General features: G+C 39.0%; 3 protein-coding genes across 3 annotated transcripts; all 3 read left to right on the top strand.

Moving 5' to 3' along the window:
* The first annotated feature begins 3,587 nt into the window (after positions 1-3,587).
* On the top strand, positions 3,588-4,482 carry LOC112899566 (beta-hordothionin-like). Its single transcript, XM_025968080.1, has 3 exons — positions 3,588-3,868; positions 3,967-4,035; positions 4,116-4,482. The coding sequence occupies exons 1-3, from the start codon at positions 3,640-3,642 to the stop codon at positions 4,220-4,222; spliced, it is 405 nt and encodes a 134-aa protein (XP_025823865.1). The 5' UTR covers positions 3,588-3,639; the 3' UTR covers positions 4,223-4,482.
* A 4,896-nt stretch (positions 4,483-9,378) lies between these two features.
* LOC112899563 (beta-hordothionin-like) lies at positions 9,379-10,288 on the top strand. The gene is made up of 3 exons (XM_025968074.1): positions 9,379-9,655; positions 9,754-9,822; positions 9,903-10,288. The coding sequence occupies exons 1-3, from the start codon at positions 9,424-9,426 to the stop codon at positions 10,010-10,012; spliced, it is 411 nt and encodes a 136-aa protein (XP_025823859.1). The 5' UTR covers positions 9,379-9,423; the 3' UTR covers positions 10,013-10,288.
* A 6,463-nt stretch (positions 10,289-16,751) lies between these two features.
* LOC112899567 (leaf-specific thionin DB4-like) lies at positions 16,752-17,654 on the top strand. The gene is made up of 3 exons (XM_025968081.1): positions 16,752-17,023; positions 17,122-17,190; positions 17,271-17,654. The coding sequence occupies exons 1-3, from the start codon at positions 16,795-16,797 to the stop codon at positions 17,375-17,377; spliced, it is 405 nt and encodes a 134-aa protein (XP_025823866.1). The 5' UTR covers positions 16,752-16,794; the 3' UTR covers positions 17,378-17,654.
* The last annotated feature ends 688 nt before the right edge of the window (positions 17,655-18,342 follow it).

Here is an 18,342-nt window from a genome sequence, read left to right as displayed (position 1 = left end):
AAATTTCGGGTCCGAATATTTCGGATTCGGGTTCGGGTAGCCCGATTTGGCCCGAAATTTGATATCAGGTTAGAAATCAGTGTTACATGTACAGATTTAAAGCATGATCAATAGTTAACAACAGCCAAACAAACGAGTATTAAAGAGCATGCAAGACTGCAAGTCAACAAAAATAAGAGGACGGGAACGAGCTCTGGCTGGCTCGCTGGATTAGTCTAGCGGCTTAGATGGGCCAGTGGGTTGAGGTTAAAAGTGGGCTCGCTGGATTCCTGCTTCTGAAATATTTCGGGCTATTCGGGTAATTCGGGTACCGCGGCCTACTACCCGAACAAGCCCGAAATTAATTCGGGTTTCACGATTCAATACCCGCGGGAGCCCATTGGGTATCGGGCTTCGGGCCAAATGGGTTCGGGCTCGGGTTTTTCGGGTTTCGGGCTTCGGGCTCGGGTTTTATGCCCAGGCTAACTTCTTACTCTCTCCATCCCAAATTATTAGTTGTTTTAGCTTTTCTGGATGCATAGATTTTAATATGCATACGTCTAGACATAATATATATATAGGAAAAATCCATTCTACACGGGCTTGTAGCTACTTCTACATGTGTATCTCATGATATAGGGTGTATATGACCTAATGAAAGGTATCTACGAGGTATATGTGATCATACTAGACCATCTGTAATGGTATATACATTGGGCATGTGACCATACATAGAGTATGTGGACGTACTGATTTTTATATATTAGTACTAAGATATAATTATAATATATTTAAAAAATAGTGGTGCTTTTGTATGTAACATATTATGTATTATGTCACCTATGATAATTAATATCAACTGTTTACCTACCCATACATAGCTTATGATTTATCTGCCATAAGGTACAACTACCTAGTAGGAGTCGTATCATGCATGCATGATACCAAGTCTTATTTTGACTTATTTTTCTTTTGTATTTTGCCAAATATGTTATCTTTTGGATAAAGAAAACCATATGTCAAGAGATAATGTCATTAGGTGATGAGATAGATCATACTCTTAGCAGCCATATTAAAAAGAACATTGACTTAGCATAGCTGGTCCAATTGCAGCCATACTCTCAACAATTATGCCTATATATATATATATTTTATTTGGTCTCCACTGAAGTCTTGTCCATTTTCTTCCATTGGCTGAGATGGAGCCATCTTAACTACTCTTCACAAAAATTTGCTAGTTGCTGGTCAGTAAGATCAAGTCAAGAACAGGTAGCCTATCACAACCACGCACCATCTTAATTACCCTTCAATGTATATAAGTCATGCATTATATTTGAAGGCAACCTAAAGAAGTTCTCTTGTTTAACTCTAGGGACCAATATAATGCAGCAATGCTTATAGTTGACTAGATAAATAGAATGCTTTTATTTAAGATAGCAGGGACATCATAAAGAAATGCTCTCATTAGGTAAATGAGCTCACGTACACTACCATATTAGCAGTTAGCTATATGTGCACCCATCCCATTCGTTGCTAGACCAGCAAAAGAAAACAACGAAGACAATTGAAGATCAAACATGGAATGAAACTAGCAACCTATGAGTATGTGGTAGCCAACATTTTGGACCTAGAACCATGTGTTTATTACAACTAAAGCTGATAACAAAAAAAAAACAAGAGAATGGCTAAGCGTCACATGCCTGTTTGGCATCTAGAATCAATGGTAACAATCAGTAAATGGCTATATTATTATACAATATAGTAATAAAAACATTAAACTTGCCTTTGCAAGTTAGAATAATCAGGTACAAGATTATTTGAACATGTGGTAAAATATCTTTAGATTAGTTATGCCCACATCATACATGGATGAACTATTTGAATTTGAATAGACCAAGGAAGGAACACCTTTTATATTTCGGAAGCTCAGCTCATTGTAAATATTCAAGTACAAATGAGTATGACATATTAACAACTTCTATAACAAATAAAATTTGGGCATGACTGCTTCCTACTCTTCCTAGTCTGGGTTTGCTCGACACGAGACATGTCTCATCCCGTAGTCCCAGGCCTGACGCTCTGGGTTTGCTCCACATGGTACCTACATCTGATTCGCAGATACCTGAGTGGTGGTTGAGCTCACAACAAAAAATACAAAGCAATGCCGCAAGGTATTTGACTCTAATGCTATTGATATCTTTGGATGATTTGGAAGGAGAAGAATCAGCGGGTATTCAATAGAGTAGCTAAAATGCGGGTCATGCTGTTCTAGCGGATCAGAGAGGAGGACCAGCAGTGGATTTTGGTGAGGAATCGTCATCTTGAGTTGCTATCCATACCTATATGACTTGTAGACTTTGCAGTTCGCTCTTATGTCGTGCTAACCTTTTCTTATGTAATACTCTTCTTTGAACACTCATGATCTGTTTTTACTAGCTCGGAATGCATCATTGCACGGTCACATCATTCTTCATCTTAGCTTTTTAGTGAAACACATTCCAGGGCACATTCATGAAAAAAAAAGCTTCCATCACAAACAGATGTGCTTGACAAACAAACAGCTTCTATATGCGTGCAAACAGCCTTTGTTATGATATAATTGATAAAATGCTTTCTAGAAAATAAGTCAGTTGTAAAGCTCGATTGCTACATTTTGCAAGTTTCTAACCCCACACTGGTATTATTGATGACACTTCCTTAAGGGAGCAGCTGCAGTTTTTTGCATTGGTTTAGCCTACATGGCTATGTCAGAATGATATTTCTTTACGATGCAATAATCATAATGTTTTTACAACCACAAGATTGCCAATTCCTTATTTTTAGTGTTTACCAATTGGCTTGCAATATTTATCCCTCTAGCACCATGGAACTATGGAAGCATCAAGCATATATAGATAATATGGTGGCCCAGGCAACCACTACTCTGGAGGTTGTCATTCGGTAGCTATTGTTCACAAAGCATATCTTATTCTTTCACCAGAACACAATTAACATATCTTATCTGATGAAGAATAGTTAAAAAAATATTACAGTTCATTTAAAAATATTAATTGATTACTTTAAAATCATTTGTTAACAACAATACCAGAACACAATTTGTGAACTTAATTACTTGTCTGGACAAGATTTACATGAAAGATATGAGGTTTTATTTAGGTTACGTTGTTGGTCTGGGAGAAGCTGAGCATGGCAGGGTCACCACACTCGATGGGGCTGAGTTTTGGTATGTACTCCTTTGTGCATGTGGTGGTGGTGGGTGCGGTATGTGCATGCGCTCAGTCAAAGAGGGATAAGGTAAATCCTGCCTACCTGTGTTGGCAGCACATTAAATAGGGTTTCCATTGGTGGCTCCAACTTGGATGCTATATTGTGATTCTGCGTACACAGCAGCCAATTTATTTAAAATAAAAGCGATAGGTGATCATCTATCGTACGCATTCCTTTGCTATCACTTATAGATGTGGAATTGTACCAACCCCGATGATGTCTTGAGTTTACATGGAAAGTGTCACCTCAAGACATGTACTTAAAAATTTATCAGTTCAAACAACCACACACCATCACCTATTCTCCCTATAAATAGAAGCCATGTGGTTCTCTTCTCTTCGGTACCAATAACCCAAGCCATTTCTTTGTGTTTTACAGGAAAGCCAGAAAGAAATGGGGAGCAAGGGTCTTAAGAGTGTAATCATGTGTGTGCTGATACTAGGGATAATCTTTCAAGTGGAGGGCAAGAGTTGCTGCAAGAGCACCCTGGCAAGAAACTGCTACAACATATGTCGTCTGAGGCTTCCTCGGCCAGTCTGTGCAAGAACATGTGGCTGTAAAATCATAAAAGGCACTAAATGCCCACCTGGCTTCCCTAAATTGAACCTTCTTCCAAACTCCGGTAAAGAGAAAACACACTATTTTCATCTTGCTTGTTTATTATTTCTCACGGCCAAAAACTTATTTACATACTAAGCTAGCTGCTTAATTGTTTGGCAGGTGAACCAGATGCCATTGAATACTGCAACTTAGGATGTGTGTCTTCTATGTGCGACACTATGAGCAATGGTAAATTCATCGAGTATAATTTTAGTTATTTTCTAGAAAACTTAAAAGATTTGTTATTAAGACATACTATACCATTTCAGCTCCAGAATTTGTTGGCGAAGAGACGAAAATCGACATGGAACGCTGCAGTGATGCATGTGACCGTTTCTGCAACGGGGATAGCCGCATCGCGTCCGTTGCCGCATAATCATGCATGTGCATGGCATGAGATTTGTTGTCGAAGGCCAAGGTCTCATCATGATGGATGGCAGTCCACAAATAGGATCTCATGGGCCAGATGCAAGCCAGCGTGTCGTCTTATATATGTATGTGCGTGCTCTTTTTTTTTCCTTTGTTACAATAAAGGTAACCACACGATGGATGCCATGTTCCTATCTGTATGTGCTCATCTTTATCGAGATGTATGCGTGTATCCTGGGCCAGTTAATATGATCACTATAAATTATATTGTTTCGTGTTACTTTTAAGTTTTTATTTGTTAATAGTAGACTTATGTTTATTTCTTTAACTTTTTTATTTTTCTGGATTTGATTGCTTAATTCGCTATTGCGGAATTCGACCGAAGCCTATATATATAAATGTTGTAACTCCTTTTTAATTTTCAACTTCTGAGAGAGGCCTATATATATAAATGTTGTAACTCCTTTTCAGTTTTGAAGTTCTGGGACATTACGTTATAACCATAAGGTCTTTCAGGGAATTCTTGCCAATCAGCACATGAACTAGAAATGGAATGCAAATACACAGTTGAGTGTTGTATGACCATCAGTAACATGAAGCTTATTTTATCATAATTTTTTTTATGGCATTCTTAGAGAGCAATTCACTGTTAAGTTTTCTCTCCTGGAATTGCTACTACAGCCTTAAAATTAATCATCCTTGACAAACCTAATTACTACACAAGCCAACTACCAAGCCATATCTCCGCGCAACTCTTCTTCCTAATGGCGGCTGCAGATCCAACAATTTGTTTTAGCCGTAGTCGCCAGCTGTGGCAGCAGCGTTGGCTGCATCAGACACACTGTATACGAACAGGATGGCTCCCCTGCCATCTCTGGCCTGGTGATCTGTGCACCAACCACGCAAGCAATTGCTGCCTTCCGGTCTCAATGTTATGGAGGTTGCGAGACTCACGTGCTAACGCGAAAACATGTCGCACCAAATATCGAGTACTCAACGTGCAATGCGCAGGGGCACATCTTGCAGCGCCGTTACATGAACAGGTCGGACCGGTCAGACCGGTCTTGTCGGGGCAGCCTGACGAGGATCCAACGAACGCCCGTCCGGGAGGGACCCCGTCGGGGCAGACGCACCTTGGGTTGCTCTATGATCGGTAGGCTACCTAGAGCGTCCTCAAACGCCATAGAGATGAAGTAATAGATTGATATGTTTTTGATCGATTGCAGACCCTCAATCGGCCGTGGCCCTTTATAAATAGAGAGGGGAGTTCATGCCCGATTAGAAGTCGAAATCCTAATATAGCCAAGCTTTTCGACAGTTAGAGCATTAGACTCCGGCAAGAAACTCCACGTTGCGGCTTGCGACCTATGCTTGAAGCATGGTACCTTCTTACTTAGTCTGGGCATTCGGGCTACCCGAATTTTTCGGGTCGGGCTTTTCGGGCTTTTGGGGAATTCGGGTATTCGTAAATGCTACCCGAAATCGGGTTTTCAAAAGCTAAGCCCAAAATTTCGGGTACCCGAATATTTCGGATTCGGGTTCGGGTAGCCCGATTTGGCCCGAAATTTGATATCATGTTAGAAATCAGTGTTACATGTACAGATTTAAAGCATGATCAATAGTTAACAACAGCCAAACAAACGAGTATTAAAGAGCATGCAAGACTGCAAGTCAACAAAAATAAGAGGACGGGAACGAGCTCTGGCTGGCTCGCTGGATTAGTCTAGCGGCTTAGATGGGCCAGTGGGCTGAGGTCAAAAGTGGGCTCGCTGGATTCCTGCTTCTGAAATATTTCGGGCTATTCGGGTAATTCGGGTACCGCGGCCTACTACCCGAACAAGCCCGAAATTAATTCGGGTTTCACGATTCAATACCCGCGGGAGCCCATTGGGTATCGGGCTTCGGGCTAAATGGGTTCGGGCTCGGGTTTTTCGGGTTTCGGGCTTCGGGCTCGGGTTTTATGCCCAGGCTAACTTCTTACTCTCTCCATCCCAAATTATTAGTCGTTTTAGGTTTTCTGGATGCATAGATTTTAATATGCACACGTCTAGACATAATATATATATGTAACGACTTGACAATAAGTACATACTCCTATATGCAAAGTAGATCACCGTATAGATATGCAACCGAACTTTGCAATCCCTAGAAAATGAAAGCTCTGAAAAATTTAAGACCTATATACTTGCATTGGTTGTCACGAAGTCATTGCCAAGTCATCATCCACTATATTACTGCCATGTAGAAATCTGAATGCATGTTAGCCCTTACGAAATTATTGTTGACTTGTACTGCTGGATAAGATCAAAGTTGAGAACAGGTAGCCAGCGCCATGCACGCACCGCCTTTTCTTTGTGCTGTATGTAACATATTATGTATTATGTCACCTATGATAATTAATATCAACTGTTTACCTACCCATACATAGCTTATGATTTATCTGCCATAAGGTACAACTACCTAGTAGGAGTCGTCTCATGCATGCATGATACCAAGTCTTATTTTGACTTATTTTTCTTTTGTATTTTGCCAAATACGTTATCTTTTGGATAAAGAAAACCATATGTCAAGAGATAATGTCATTAGGTGATGAGATAGATCATACTCTTAGCAGCCATATTAAAGAACATTGACTTAGCATAGCTGGTCCAATTGCAGCCATACTCTCAACAATTATGCCTATATATATATATATTTTATTTGGTCTCCACTGAAGTCTTGTCCATTTTCTTCCATTGGCTGAGATGGAGCCGTCTTAACTACTCTTCACAAAAATTTGCTAGTTGCTGGTCAGTAAGATCAAGTCAAGAACAGGTAGCCTATCACAACCACGCTCCATCTTAATTACCCTTCAATTTATATAAGTCATGCATTATATTTGAAGGCAACCTAAAGAAGTTCTCTTGTTTAACTCTAGGGACCAATATAATGCAGCAATGCTTATAGTTGACTAGATAAATAGAATGCTTTTATTTAAGATAGCAGGGACATCATAAAGAAATGCTCTCATTAGGTAAATGAGCTCACGTACACTACCATATTAGCAGTTAGCTATATGTGCACCCATCCCAATTGTTGCTAGACCAGCAAAAGAAAACAACGAAGACAATTGAAGATCAAACATGGAATGAAACTAGCAACCTATGAGTATGTGGTAGCCAACATTTTGGACCTAGAACCATGTTTTTGTTACAACTAAAGCTGATAACAAAAAAAACAAGAGAATGGCTAAGCGTCACATGCCTGTTTGGCATCTAGAATCAATGGTAACAATCAGTAAATGGCTATATTATTATACAATATAGTAATAAAAACATTAAACTTGCCTTTGCAAGTTGGAATAATCAGGTACAAGGTTATTTGAACATGTGGTAAAATATTTTTAGATTAGTTATACCCACATCATACATGGATGAACTATTTGAATTTGAATAGACCAAGGAAGGAACAACTTTTATATTTGGGAAGCTGAGCTCATTGTAAATATTCAAGTACAAATAAGTATGACATATTAACAACTTCTATAACAAATAAAATTTGGGCACGATTGCTTCGTACTCTGGGTTTGCTCGACATGAGATATTGTCCCATCCCCTATTCTAGAATATTATTTCCATGTACATAGTCCCGTAGCCCCGGACCTGACACTCTGGGTTTGCTCCACATGCTACCTACATCTGACTCGCAGATACCTGGGTGGTGGTTGAGCTCACAACAAAAAATACAAAGCAATGCCGCAAGGTATTTGACTCCTAATGCTTTTGATATATTTGGATGATTTGGAAGGAGAAGAATCAGCGGGTATTCAATAGAGTAGCTAAAATGCGGGTCATGCTGTTCTAGCGGATCAGAGAGGAGGGCCAGCAGTAGATTTTGGCGGGGAATCGTCATCTTGAGTTGCTATCCATGCTTATATGACTTTGCGGTTCGCTCTTATGTCGTGCTAATCTTTTCTTATGTAATACTCTTCTTTGAACACTCATGATCTGTTTTTACTAGCTCGGAATGCATCATTGTACGGTCACATCATTCTTCATCTTAGCTTTTTAAGAAACACATTCCAAGGCACATTCGTGAAAAAAAAGCTTCCCTCACAAACAGATGTGCTTGACAAACAAATAGCTTCTATATGCGTGCAAACAGCCTCTGTTATGATACAATTGATAAAATACTTTCTAGAAAATAAGTCAATTGTAAAGCTCGATTGCTACATTTTGCAAGTTTCTGACCCCACACAGGTACTATTGATGACACTTAAAGGAGCAGCTGCTGTTTTTTGCATTGGTTTAGCCTACATGGCTATGTCAGAATGATATTTCTTTACGATGCAATAATCATAATGTTTTTACAAGCAGAAGATTGCCAATTCCTTATTTTTAATTTTACCAATTGGCTTGCAATATTTATCCCTCTAGTACCATGGAACTATGGAAGCATCAAGCATATACAGATAATATGGTGGCCCAGGCAACCACTACTCTGAAGGTTGTCATTCGGTAGCTATTGTTCACAAAGCATGTCTTATTCTTTCACCAGAACATACTTAACATATCTTATCTGATGAAGAATAGTTAAAAAATATTACAGTTTATTTAAGAATATTAATTGATTACTTTAAAATCATTTGTTAATAAAAATATCATAACACAATTTGTGAACTTAATTATTTGTCTAGACAAGATTTACATGAGAGATGTGAGGTTTTATTTAGGTTACGTTGTTGGTCTGGGAGAAGCTGAGCATGGCAGGGGTCACAACACTCGATGGGGTTGAGTTTTGGTGTGTACTCCTTTGTGTATGTGGTGGTGGCGGGTGCGGTATGTGCATGCGCTCAGTCAAAGAGGGATAAGGTAAATCCTGCCTACGCGTGTTGGCAGCACATTAAATAGGGTTTCCATTGGTGGCTCCAACTTGGATGCTATATTATGATTCTGCGTATCATAGCAGCCAGTTTATTTAAAATAAAAGCGATAGGTGATCATCTATCATACACATTCCTTTGCCATCATGTGGAATTGTACCAAACCCGATGATGTCTTGAGTTTACACGGATAGTGTCACCTCAAGGCATGCACATAAAATTCATCAGTTCAAACAACCACACACCATCATCTATTTTCCCTATAAATAGGAGCCATGTGGTTCTCTTCTCTTCAGTGCCAATAACCCAAGTCATTTCTTTGTGCTTTGCAAGAAAGCCAGAAAGATATGGGGAGCAAGGGTCTTAAGAGTGTAATCATGTGTTTGCTGATACTAGGGATAATCTTGCAAGTGGAGGGCAAGAGTTGCTGCAAGAGCACCCTGGCAAGAAACTGCTACAACATATGTCGTCGTCTGAGATTTCCCCGGCCAGTCTGTGCAAAAACATGTGGCTGTAAATTCATAAATGGCACTATATGCCCACCTAGTTTCCCTAAATTGAACCTTCTCCCAAACTCCGGTAAAGAGAAAACACACTATTTCCATCTTGCTTGTTTATTATTTCTCACGGATAAGAACTTATTTACATACTAAGCTAGCTGCTTAATTGTTTGGCAGGTGAACCAGATGCCATTGAGTACTGCAACTTGGGATGTGTGTCTTCTATGTGCGACACCATGAACGAAGGTAAATTCATCGAGGATAATTTTAGTTATTTTCTAGAAATCTGAAAAGATTTGTTATTAAGACATGCTATACCATTTTAGCTCTAGAATTTGTTGGCGAAGAAGAGATGAAAATCGACATGGAACGCTGCAGTGATGCATGTGACCGTTTCTGCAATGGGGATACCCGCATCGCGTCCGTTGATGCATAATCATGCATGTGGATGCCATGAGATTTGTTGTCGAAGGCCAAGGTCTCATCATGATGGATGGTAGTCCAGAAATAGGATCTCATGGGCCAGATGCAAGCCAGCGTGTCATCTTATATATGTATGTGCGTGCTCTTTCTTTTTCTTTGTTACAATAAAAGTAACCACACGATGGATGCCATGTTCCTACCTGTATGTGCTCATCTTTATCCAGATGTATGCGTGTACCCTTGGCCAGTTAATATGATCACTATAAATTATATTGTTTCGTGTTACTTTGAAGTTTTTATTTGTTAATAGTAGACTTATGTTTATTTATTTAAAAAGTTTTTATTTTTCTAGATTTGATTGCTTAATTTGCTACTGCGGAATTCGACCGAGACCTATATATATAAATGTTGTATCTCCTTTTTAATTTTCAACTTCTGAGAGAGGCCTATATATATAAATGTTGTAACTCCTTTTCAGTTTTCAAGTTCTGGGACATCACGTTATAACCATAAAGTCTTTCAGGGAATTCTTGCCAATCAGCACATGAACTAGAAATGGAATGCAAATACACAGTTGAGTGTTGTATGACCATCAGTAGCATGAAGCTTATTTTATCATAATTTTTTATGGCATTCTTAGAGAGCAATTTACTGTTAAGTTTTCTCTCCTGGAATTGCTACTACAGCCTTGAAATTAATCATCCTTGACAAACCTAATTACTACACAAGCCACCTACCAAGCCATATCTCCGCGCAACTCTTCCTCCTAATGGCGCCTGCAGATCCAACAATTTGGTTTAGCCGTAGCCGCTAGCTGTGGCAGCAGCGTTGGCTGCATCAGGCACACTGCATATGTACGAACAGGATGGCTCCCCTGCCATCTCTGGCCTGGCGATCTGTGCACCAACCACGCAAGCAATTGCTACCTTCCCGTCTCCATGTTATGGAGGTTGCGAGACGACTCTGTGTTAATGCGAAAACATGTCGCGCCAAATATCGAGTACTCAACGTGCAGTGCACAGGGGCACATCTCGTAGCGCCGCTGCATGAACCGGTCAGACCGGTCTTGTCGGGGCAGCCCGACGAGGATCTAAGGAGCGCCCGTCCGGGAGAGATCCGGTCGGGGCAGACGCACCTTGGGTTGCTCTATGATCGGTACGCTATCTAGAGCGTCCTCAAACGTGATAGAGATGAAGAAAGAATAACGTATTGGGGTTGGAAAAGTTAGGATTTGAAGAAGGTGAAAGGATAAAAAGTAATAGATTGATATGTTTTTGATCGATTGCATACCCTCAATTGGCCGTGGCCCTTTATAAATAGAGAGGGGAGTTCTTACCCCATTAGAAGTTGAAATCCTAGTACATCTCGTATCAAAATACAACTTCTAACTCGGACTGCAGCCAAAACCGGTCTAACCGTCCTACTCAACAGGTCCGACCGGTCCGATCTGGGTCAAATCTTCCCGAAGTCATAACTCTCTCATCCGAACTCCAAATCTAGCGTTCTATATATACATTTTGATAATCTCAACAAGAGCTATGCAATGGAGAAGTCAAATTTTTTTTGGCAAAGTCACCTAAACCGGTTTGACCAGTCTGTGCACACCGGTCTGACCGGTATGTACAGCTGTGCCAATTTTAATCATCAAGATTATGCTACATATCATCACCGTGTGAGCTCATGATCCCCTCCCAAGTCCCTAACCCTGTATACTCAATCGTTAATTTCGTCCTCCCACAATCCTAATTTCTCAAACACTGTAGAAAAAAGTATTGGCGCACTGCAGGAGCATGGCGAGGTCCTTTCCCTGTAGAGCTCTGAACGGGGAAGTAACTAAAGGTTAGTGAGTCTATTATTTATTTCACTTTAGCATGCATTTTAAGTTGATAGTGATATATATTCAGCAATATAGCCAAGCTTCTCGACAGTTAGAGCATTAGACTCCGGTAAGAAACTCCACGTTGCGGCTTGCGACCTGTGCTTGAAGCATGGTACCTTCTTACTCTCTCCATCCAAAATTATTAGTCGTTTTAGTTTTTCTAGATGCATAGATTTTAATATGCACGCGCCTAGATGTAATATATATATATATATATATATATATATATATATATGAAAAATCAATTCTACACGTACTTGTAGCTACTCCTATATGTGTATCTCATGATATAGGATGTATATGACCCAACGAAAGGTACGTACGAGGTGTATGTGATCATACTAGACCATCTGTAATGGTATATACATTGAGTATGTGACCATACATAGAGTACGTGGATATACTAATTTTTATATACTAGTACTAAGGTATAATTATAATATATTTAAAAAATAGGGGTGCTTTTGAAATTTTTCGTATATATCTCTTTGAATTATCTTAGAATAAGTATATAAACATACTCAAAGTGATAAATAAGTATGTGAACATATGCACGATGGTATAATAATGGTGAGAATATCTACACACGAGTGTAGATAAATATATATATATATATAATATATTTACACGCATAACAAAAATTATGCAACTAGAAAAGCCAAAACGACTAATAATTTGGAACGGACAAAGTATATTTGTACAAACTCCTGAGTGGGTCTCCCCCTTTGTCTAGTTTTTTTAAGTGTTTCGTATCATTATTATTAAATGAACATATAACTGGGATATGCCCAGAGCATATTCTGAATTCCAAAGGTCATGTGCTTTCTCTGGTACTACTTTTTCAAAACCGTTTGATCTTGATATAGCCAGCTAACTAAAGTCTAAAGAGTCTCCCTACGCTACATTCAGTAAAATTATGCTTTTAAGAATATGTGATGGCTAGCATATATGTGACTTATAAGCACTGTCCATGCAATATTTATTTGAATAGCCAAATAAAACATTGGTGCTTTCTAGTTATGGTAGAATTTCCAATTGAATGTCACTTTTTACTAGTTAATGATAGCATAAACACACATGGTGATGTGGACTAATTTCTTCATCTTATTACATTATCCAGGTGTTGCCAAAGGACAGCCTCGCATCTTTGTAGCAGGAAAAGAAATCCGTGATACTTTGAAAGTTCAGTGACCAATCAACAAACTGCAGGAGTTGCTAGAACAATATTGTGCTTGAAATACACACAATTATAGCATTGTCCAATTCCCTACGTACCTAATACCAAATTTCTTGTTTAATCAAAATGTCTTGTGGTATTTGGAGATCTTGGTTGCGGTCACGGTGGAGAAATGCATAGATGTGCTTCTTAATAATGTGTATTAACTAAGGTTCATGATCATCCTGACATGAAAAGTGGTTGTTATATTGTAACCCATAAAATTGTAACAAAAGCAACCATGCAAGCACACTGCTCACTTAAACGGCAACCAGCATTATTGCACTTCCGTCGCTAGCGCTTGTAATGTATATATAATTGTATATTCAGACTGCAGTACAGATGCATATAACTTGTATACTAGCACGTAGACTCGCTCATCTGAATGCACGAGAGGTCCGCGGGCTCCATCCATCCTGGACAGCTCGAACGCTACCGGTAGTCAATTTGAGCTGAGATCCTGCTCTCAGGTATCAGCCCACGTTGCTCATCTCGCGCTGTTTCTTAGTGGCACACATGAGAGGCTGATAGCTGCGGAAGTGTGCGCGCCTGCCGGTTAGCAGTCGCCCTCCATTTGGAATCATTCTATTTATACCCTCGAACTATCATAAAAGTTCAATTTTCAACCTTCAACTGCAAAATCGGATAATACAGGCAATCCAACTGTCGAAATCGGGTAAATTTGGCCCTTAGGGTGGTTTCGAAGATGGTTTTGTATTTTTTAAAAATATTAAAAAAATTATAATTAGATCTACAAAATCAAAACTAATTCATTTTAAATCAGAAAGATATGAAACTAGTACAAAATTTTTTCTAAAAAGTAACTACAAGCAACCACTTACTATAAATATGAAAAAATTGAATCTGAATAACTGACAAGTATAGTACCAATAGATAGGTTACATTTTTTAGACAAATTTTAATACCTATTTCGTATTTTTATTTAAAATGAATTACATATGAATTTTTTAGTTTAAATTTGAATATTTTTAATTTTTATAAAATGAAAAACCACATTGGAAACCACCCAAAGGGCCAAATTTTTCCGGTTTCGACAGTTGAATGGCCTTTGTTATCCGATTTTGTAGTTGAAAATTGAAAATCGAACTTTTATGATAATTCAAGGGTGGAAACCGGACTTTTCTCTAAGGCTTGATGATTCTAAGTACATGACACTATGACCAGAACCATGTACTTCCCACTTCTACGAGGCATGATGCAATGGATTGAGGAAATTAATAAATATCTTAGCTTGTTGATTGATATAAACCAAGGTACCAAACAAAGCTAATGATTTAAATTTTAATCGGTACATGAATTCTAGGATTAGCAAGATAGAAGATGGAACCTTGCACATCGGTAACTCAGCAGTCAGCATGAGCTGCATGATGGGTTGATGGAATGATGGCAGCGGCAGGGAGGCTTGGTGTGTCTCCGGCACGCAGTGTGCCCTCATTGGCTCTTGACAGGTGCCGCTTGCGGCAGTGTGTGCGATGACTGATCCGGCAATGCGACAGGAAGACGGTAATGATGAAGAGGTGGCGTCCGACTTGATAGGCTTCATCTTGGGAAATAATACAGGTCGCGTGCGCGAGTCCAGCGCGACCTGGAGTCGTCTCATGATACCAAGTTTCATTTCAATTTATCTTTCTTTATTTTGCCTTTTGTCAAATATGTTATCATTTTGGTTAAAGTAAACCATATGTCAAGAGATGCTGTCATTTGGTGATGAGATAGATCCTACTCTTACCAGCCATATTAAAAAGAATGTCGACTTAGCATAAATGATTTAATTGCAGCCAATACTCTCAACAATTGTGCCTAAATATACAGATATTTTAGTTGGTCGCCACTGAAGTCTTATCCATTCTTCCATTGGCTGAGACGGAGCCATCTTAACTACTCTTAACAAAATTTTGCTAGTTGCTGATCAATAATAAGATCAAGTCAAGAACAGGTAGCCTATCACAACCATGCACCATCTTAATTATCCTCCAATGTAGGTAAGTCATGCATATTTGTAGGCAACCAAAAGAAGTTCTCTTGTTCAACTCTATGGACCAATGGTTATAGTTGACTAGATAAATAGAATGATTTTATTTAAGATAACAGGGACATCATCACAAAGAAATGCTCTCATTAGGTAATTGACCTCACGCACACTACCATATTAGCTCTATGTGCACTCATCCCATTCGTTGCTAGACCAGCAAAAGAAAACAATGAAGACAACTGCTGATCAAACATGGAATGATACTACCAACCTATGAATATTTGTAGCCAATATTTTGCATCTAGAACCGTGTTTATTGCAACTCAAGCGGATGACAAAAAAAAGAAGAGATTGGGCATGATTGATTTGTACTCTGGGTTTGCTCAATATGGTACCTACATCTGATTCACGGATAGTTGAGTGGTGGTTGAGCTCGCGACAAAAAATAATACCAAAGCACTGCTGCAAGGTATTTGACTTGCTAATGCTTTTGATATTTTTGGATGATTTGAAAGGAGAAGAATCAGTGGGTATTCAATAGAGTAGCTGCAATGTCGGTCTTGCTGTTCTAGCGGATCAGAGAGGAGGGCCAGAAGTGGATTTTGGTGGGGAATAATCGTCATCTAGAGTTGCTAACCACGCTTCTATGACTTACAGACTTTGCGATTCGCTCTTATGTCGTGCTAATCTTTAAAGTAACAGATCTTATGTCATCTAGAGTTGCTAACCACGCTTCAATAGTAAAGCTCGCTTGCTACATTTTTCATGTTTCTAACCCCACACTGATATTATTGATGACACTTCATTAAAGTAACAGCTGCAGCTTCTTGCATTGGTTTAGCGCTACATGGTTATGTCATAATGATTTTTTTACGATGAATAATCATAATGTTGTTTACAAGTGGAAAATTGACAATCCCTTATTTTTAATGTTTACCAATTGGATTGCATATTTATCCTCTTGCACCATGGAAGCATCAAGCATACATAGATAATATGGTAACCCAGGCAGCCACTACTATGGAGATTGTCATTCGGTAGCTATTGTTCACAAAGCATCAACAATGGCTTAGTGTTGCTTGAACAAATATTATTTGATGTAAGAAAAGATAAAAATTAATACAGTTTGTTTAAAAATATTATTTACTTACTTTAAAATAATTTGTTAACAAAAATACCACAGCACAATCTGTTAACTTAATTTCTTGTCTAGATAAGATTTAGCTAAGACATGTAAGGTTTTATTTAGGTTATGTTGTTGGTCTGCGAGGAGCTAAGGATGGCGTGGGTCACAGTTCGATGGGCCAGAGTTTTGCTGTGTATGCCTGTGCGTATGTGGTGGTGGCGGGGGTGTATTCAGTCAAGTAGGGATAAGGAGAATCATGCCTATATGTGTTGGCAGCATATTAAATAATATATATACATACACACACACACACACATATATATATATAGCTTTCATTGGCGTGTCTATATTAGATGCTATGTTGTGATCCTACAAATGTGGAATAATTTTACCAAACCCATTGATGTCTTGAGTTTACACGGCAAGTATCATCTCAAGCCATGTACTTAAAAATTCATCAGTTGTAACACCCCCGCACCATCTATCTATTTTCCCTATAAATAGGAGCCATGTGGTTCTCTTCTCTTGAGTGCCAATAACCCAAGCCATTTCTTTGTGTTTTGCAAGAAAGCCAGAAAGAAATGGGAAGCAAGGGTGTTAAGAGTGTAATCATGTGTGTGCTGATACTAGGGATAATCTTGCAAGTAGAGGGCAAGAGTTGCTGCAAGAACACCCAAGCAAGAAACTGCTACAAAATATGTCGCCTTAGTTTTCCCCGGGCAATCTGTGCAATAACATGTGACTGTATAATCATAAAAGGCAATAAATGTCCAAGTGGCTTTCCTCAATTGAACCTTCTTCCAAACTCCGGTAAAGAGGAAACATGCTATTTCTATCTTGCTTGTTTATTATTTCTCAAGAACAAGAACTTATTTACATACTAAGCTAGCTGCTTAATTGTTTGGCAGGTGAACCAGATGCCATTGAGTACTGCAACTTGGGATGTGTGTCTTCTATGTGCGACAGCACGAATAATGGTAAATTCATCTAGGATAATTTTAATTATTTTCTGGAAAACTGAAAAGGTTTGTTGTTAAGACATACTATACCATTTTAGCTCCAGAATTTGTCGGCGAAGAGATGAAGATCGACATGGCAGGCTGTAGTGAGGCATGTGATCGTTTCTGCAAACGGGATGCTCGCATCGCGTCCGTTGCTGCGTAATCATGCATGTGCATGTCATGGGATTTGTTGTGGAAGGCTAAGGTCTCATCATGATGGATGGTATTCCACAAAAAGCATCGCATGGGTCAGATCCAAGCCAGCGTGTCATCTTATATATGTATGTGTGTGCTCTCTTTTTTTGTTTGTTACAATAAAGGTAACCACACTATGGATGCCTTGTTCCTACCTGCATGTGCTCATCTCTATCGAGATGTATGTGTATGCGTGTGCCTTGGCTAGTTAATATAATCACTATAAATTATATAGTTTTGTGTTACTTTTAAGTTTTTATTTGTTTATCCCAGACTTATGTTTCTTCCTTTAAGAAGTTTTTATTTTTCGGGATTTGATTGCTTAATAATTTCGCTGTTGTGGAATTCAATCGAGGCCTATATAAATATTGTAAATCCTTTTTAACTTTCAACGTCTGGGACAAGAACTGTTACTTCGTGACAGGTTATTTGCTCGGGACATCCTACAAAGCAAACGCATGGCTCTACCCTCGTACAACTATGTCTGTTGCCAGATGGGAACAGTAGAGACACTTGCACACCTCTTCATCGCCTGCTCCTTTGCAGTTGCTTTCTGGTCGCCCATAAAATCTGCAGATTCTTCATGGTAATGCCTTCACAGCACTAGTAGATGTCTTCAGATTGCAGCTACAAGTTCCTTTCTTCATGGATGTCATCATCACTATGAGCTAGTGTATATGGATGCAATGTAATGACTTGATTTTTAAAGAAGTCCAACCTAGTTCACTTCACAGTTTTCATCACTTCAAGGAGGAGTTTGCTCTAGTTATCTTAAGAGCAAAGGTATGTCGCAAGTCACGGATGTTAGCATGACACATTCTAAAAGCTCGGTTGTGATCTTATTTATCTTCTTTGTTTCCTTTTTCATTTCTTGAGAACTGCTGGACGTTTTGCTTTTGTTGCTTTTTTCTTGTTTCAATACATAACCAGTAG

This window comes from Panicum hallii, chromosome 7 (assembly GCF_002211085.1).
Source record: "Panicum hallii strain FIL2 chromosome 7, PHallii_v3.1, whole genome shotgun sequence".
In the NCBI taxonomy this organism is placed as follows: Eukaryota; Viridiplantae; Streptophyta; class Magnoliopsida; order Poales; family Poaceae; genus Panicum; species Panicum hallii.
Note: the sequence above shows the minus strand (reverse complement) of the source record. Positions and strands in the feature narration are given on the sequence as shown.

Excerpts from the sequence above, each read along its gene's own strand:
- LOC112899566 (XM_025968080.1), top strand. The coding sequence starts at position 3,640 with ATGGGGAGCAAGGGTCTTAAGAGTGTAATCATGTGTGTGCTGATACTA. Across the intron at positions 3,869-3,966 it reads GAACCTTCTTCCAAACTCCG|GTGAACCAGATGCCATTGAA; the intron begins GTAAAGAGAAAA and ends ATTGTTTGGCAG. Across the intron at positions 4,036-4,115 it reads GTGCGACACTATGAGCAATG|CTCCAGAATTTGTTGGCGAA; the intron begins GTAAATTCATCG and ends ATACCATTTCAG.
- LOC112899563 (XM_025968074.1), top strand. The coding sequence starts at position 9,424 with ATGGGGAGCAAGGGTCTTAAGAGTGTAATCATGTGTTTGCTGATACTA. Across the intron at positions 9,656-9,753 it reads GAACCTTCTCCCAAACTCCG|GTGAACCAGATGCCATTGAG; the intron begins GTAAAGAGAAAA and ends ATTGTTTGGCAG. Across the intron at positions 9,823-9,902 it reads GTGCGACACCATGAACGAAG|CTCTAGAATTTGTTGGCGAA; the intron begins GTAAATTCATCG and ends ATACCATTTTAG.
- LOC112899567 (XM_025968081.1), top strand. The coding sequence starts at position 16,795 with ATGGGAAGCAAGGGTGTTAAGAGTGTAATCATGTGTGTGCTGATACTA. Across the intron at positions 17,024-17,121 it reads GAACCTTCTTCCAAACTCCG|GTGAACCAGATGCCATTGAG; the intron begins GTAAAGAGGAAA and ends ATTGTTTGGCAG. Across the intron at positions 17,191-17,270 it reads GTGCGACAGCACGAATAATG|CTCCAGAATTTGTCGGCGAA; the intron begins GTAAATTCATCT and ends ATACCATTTTAG.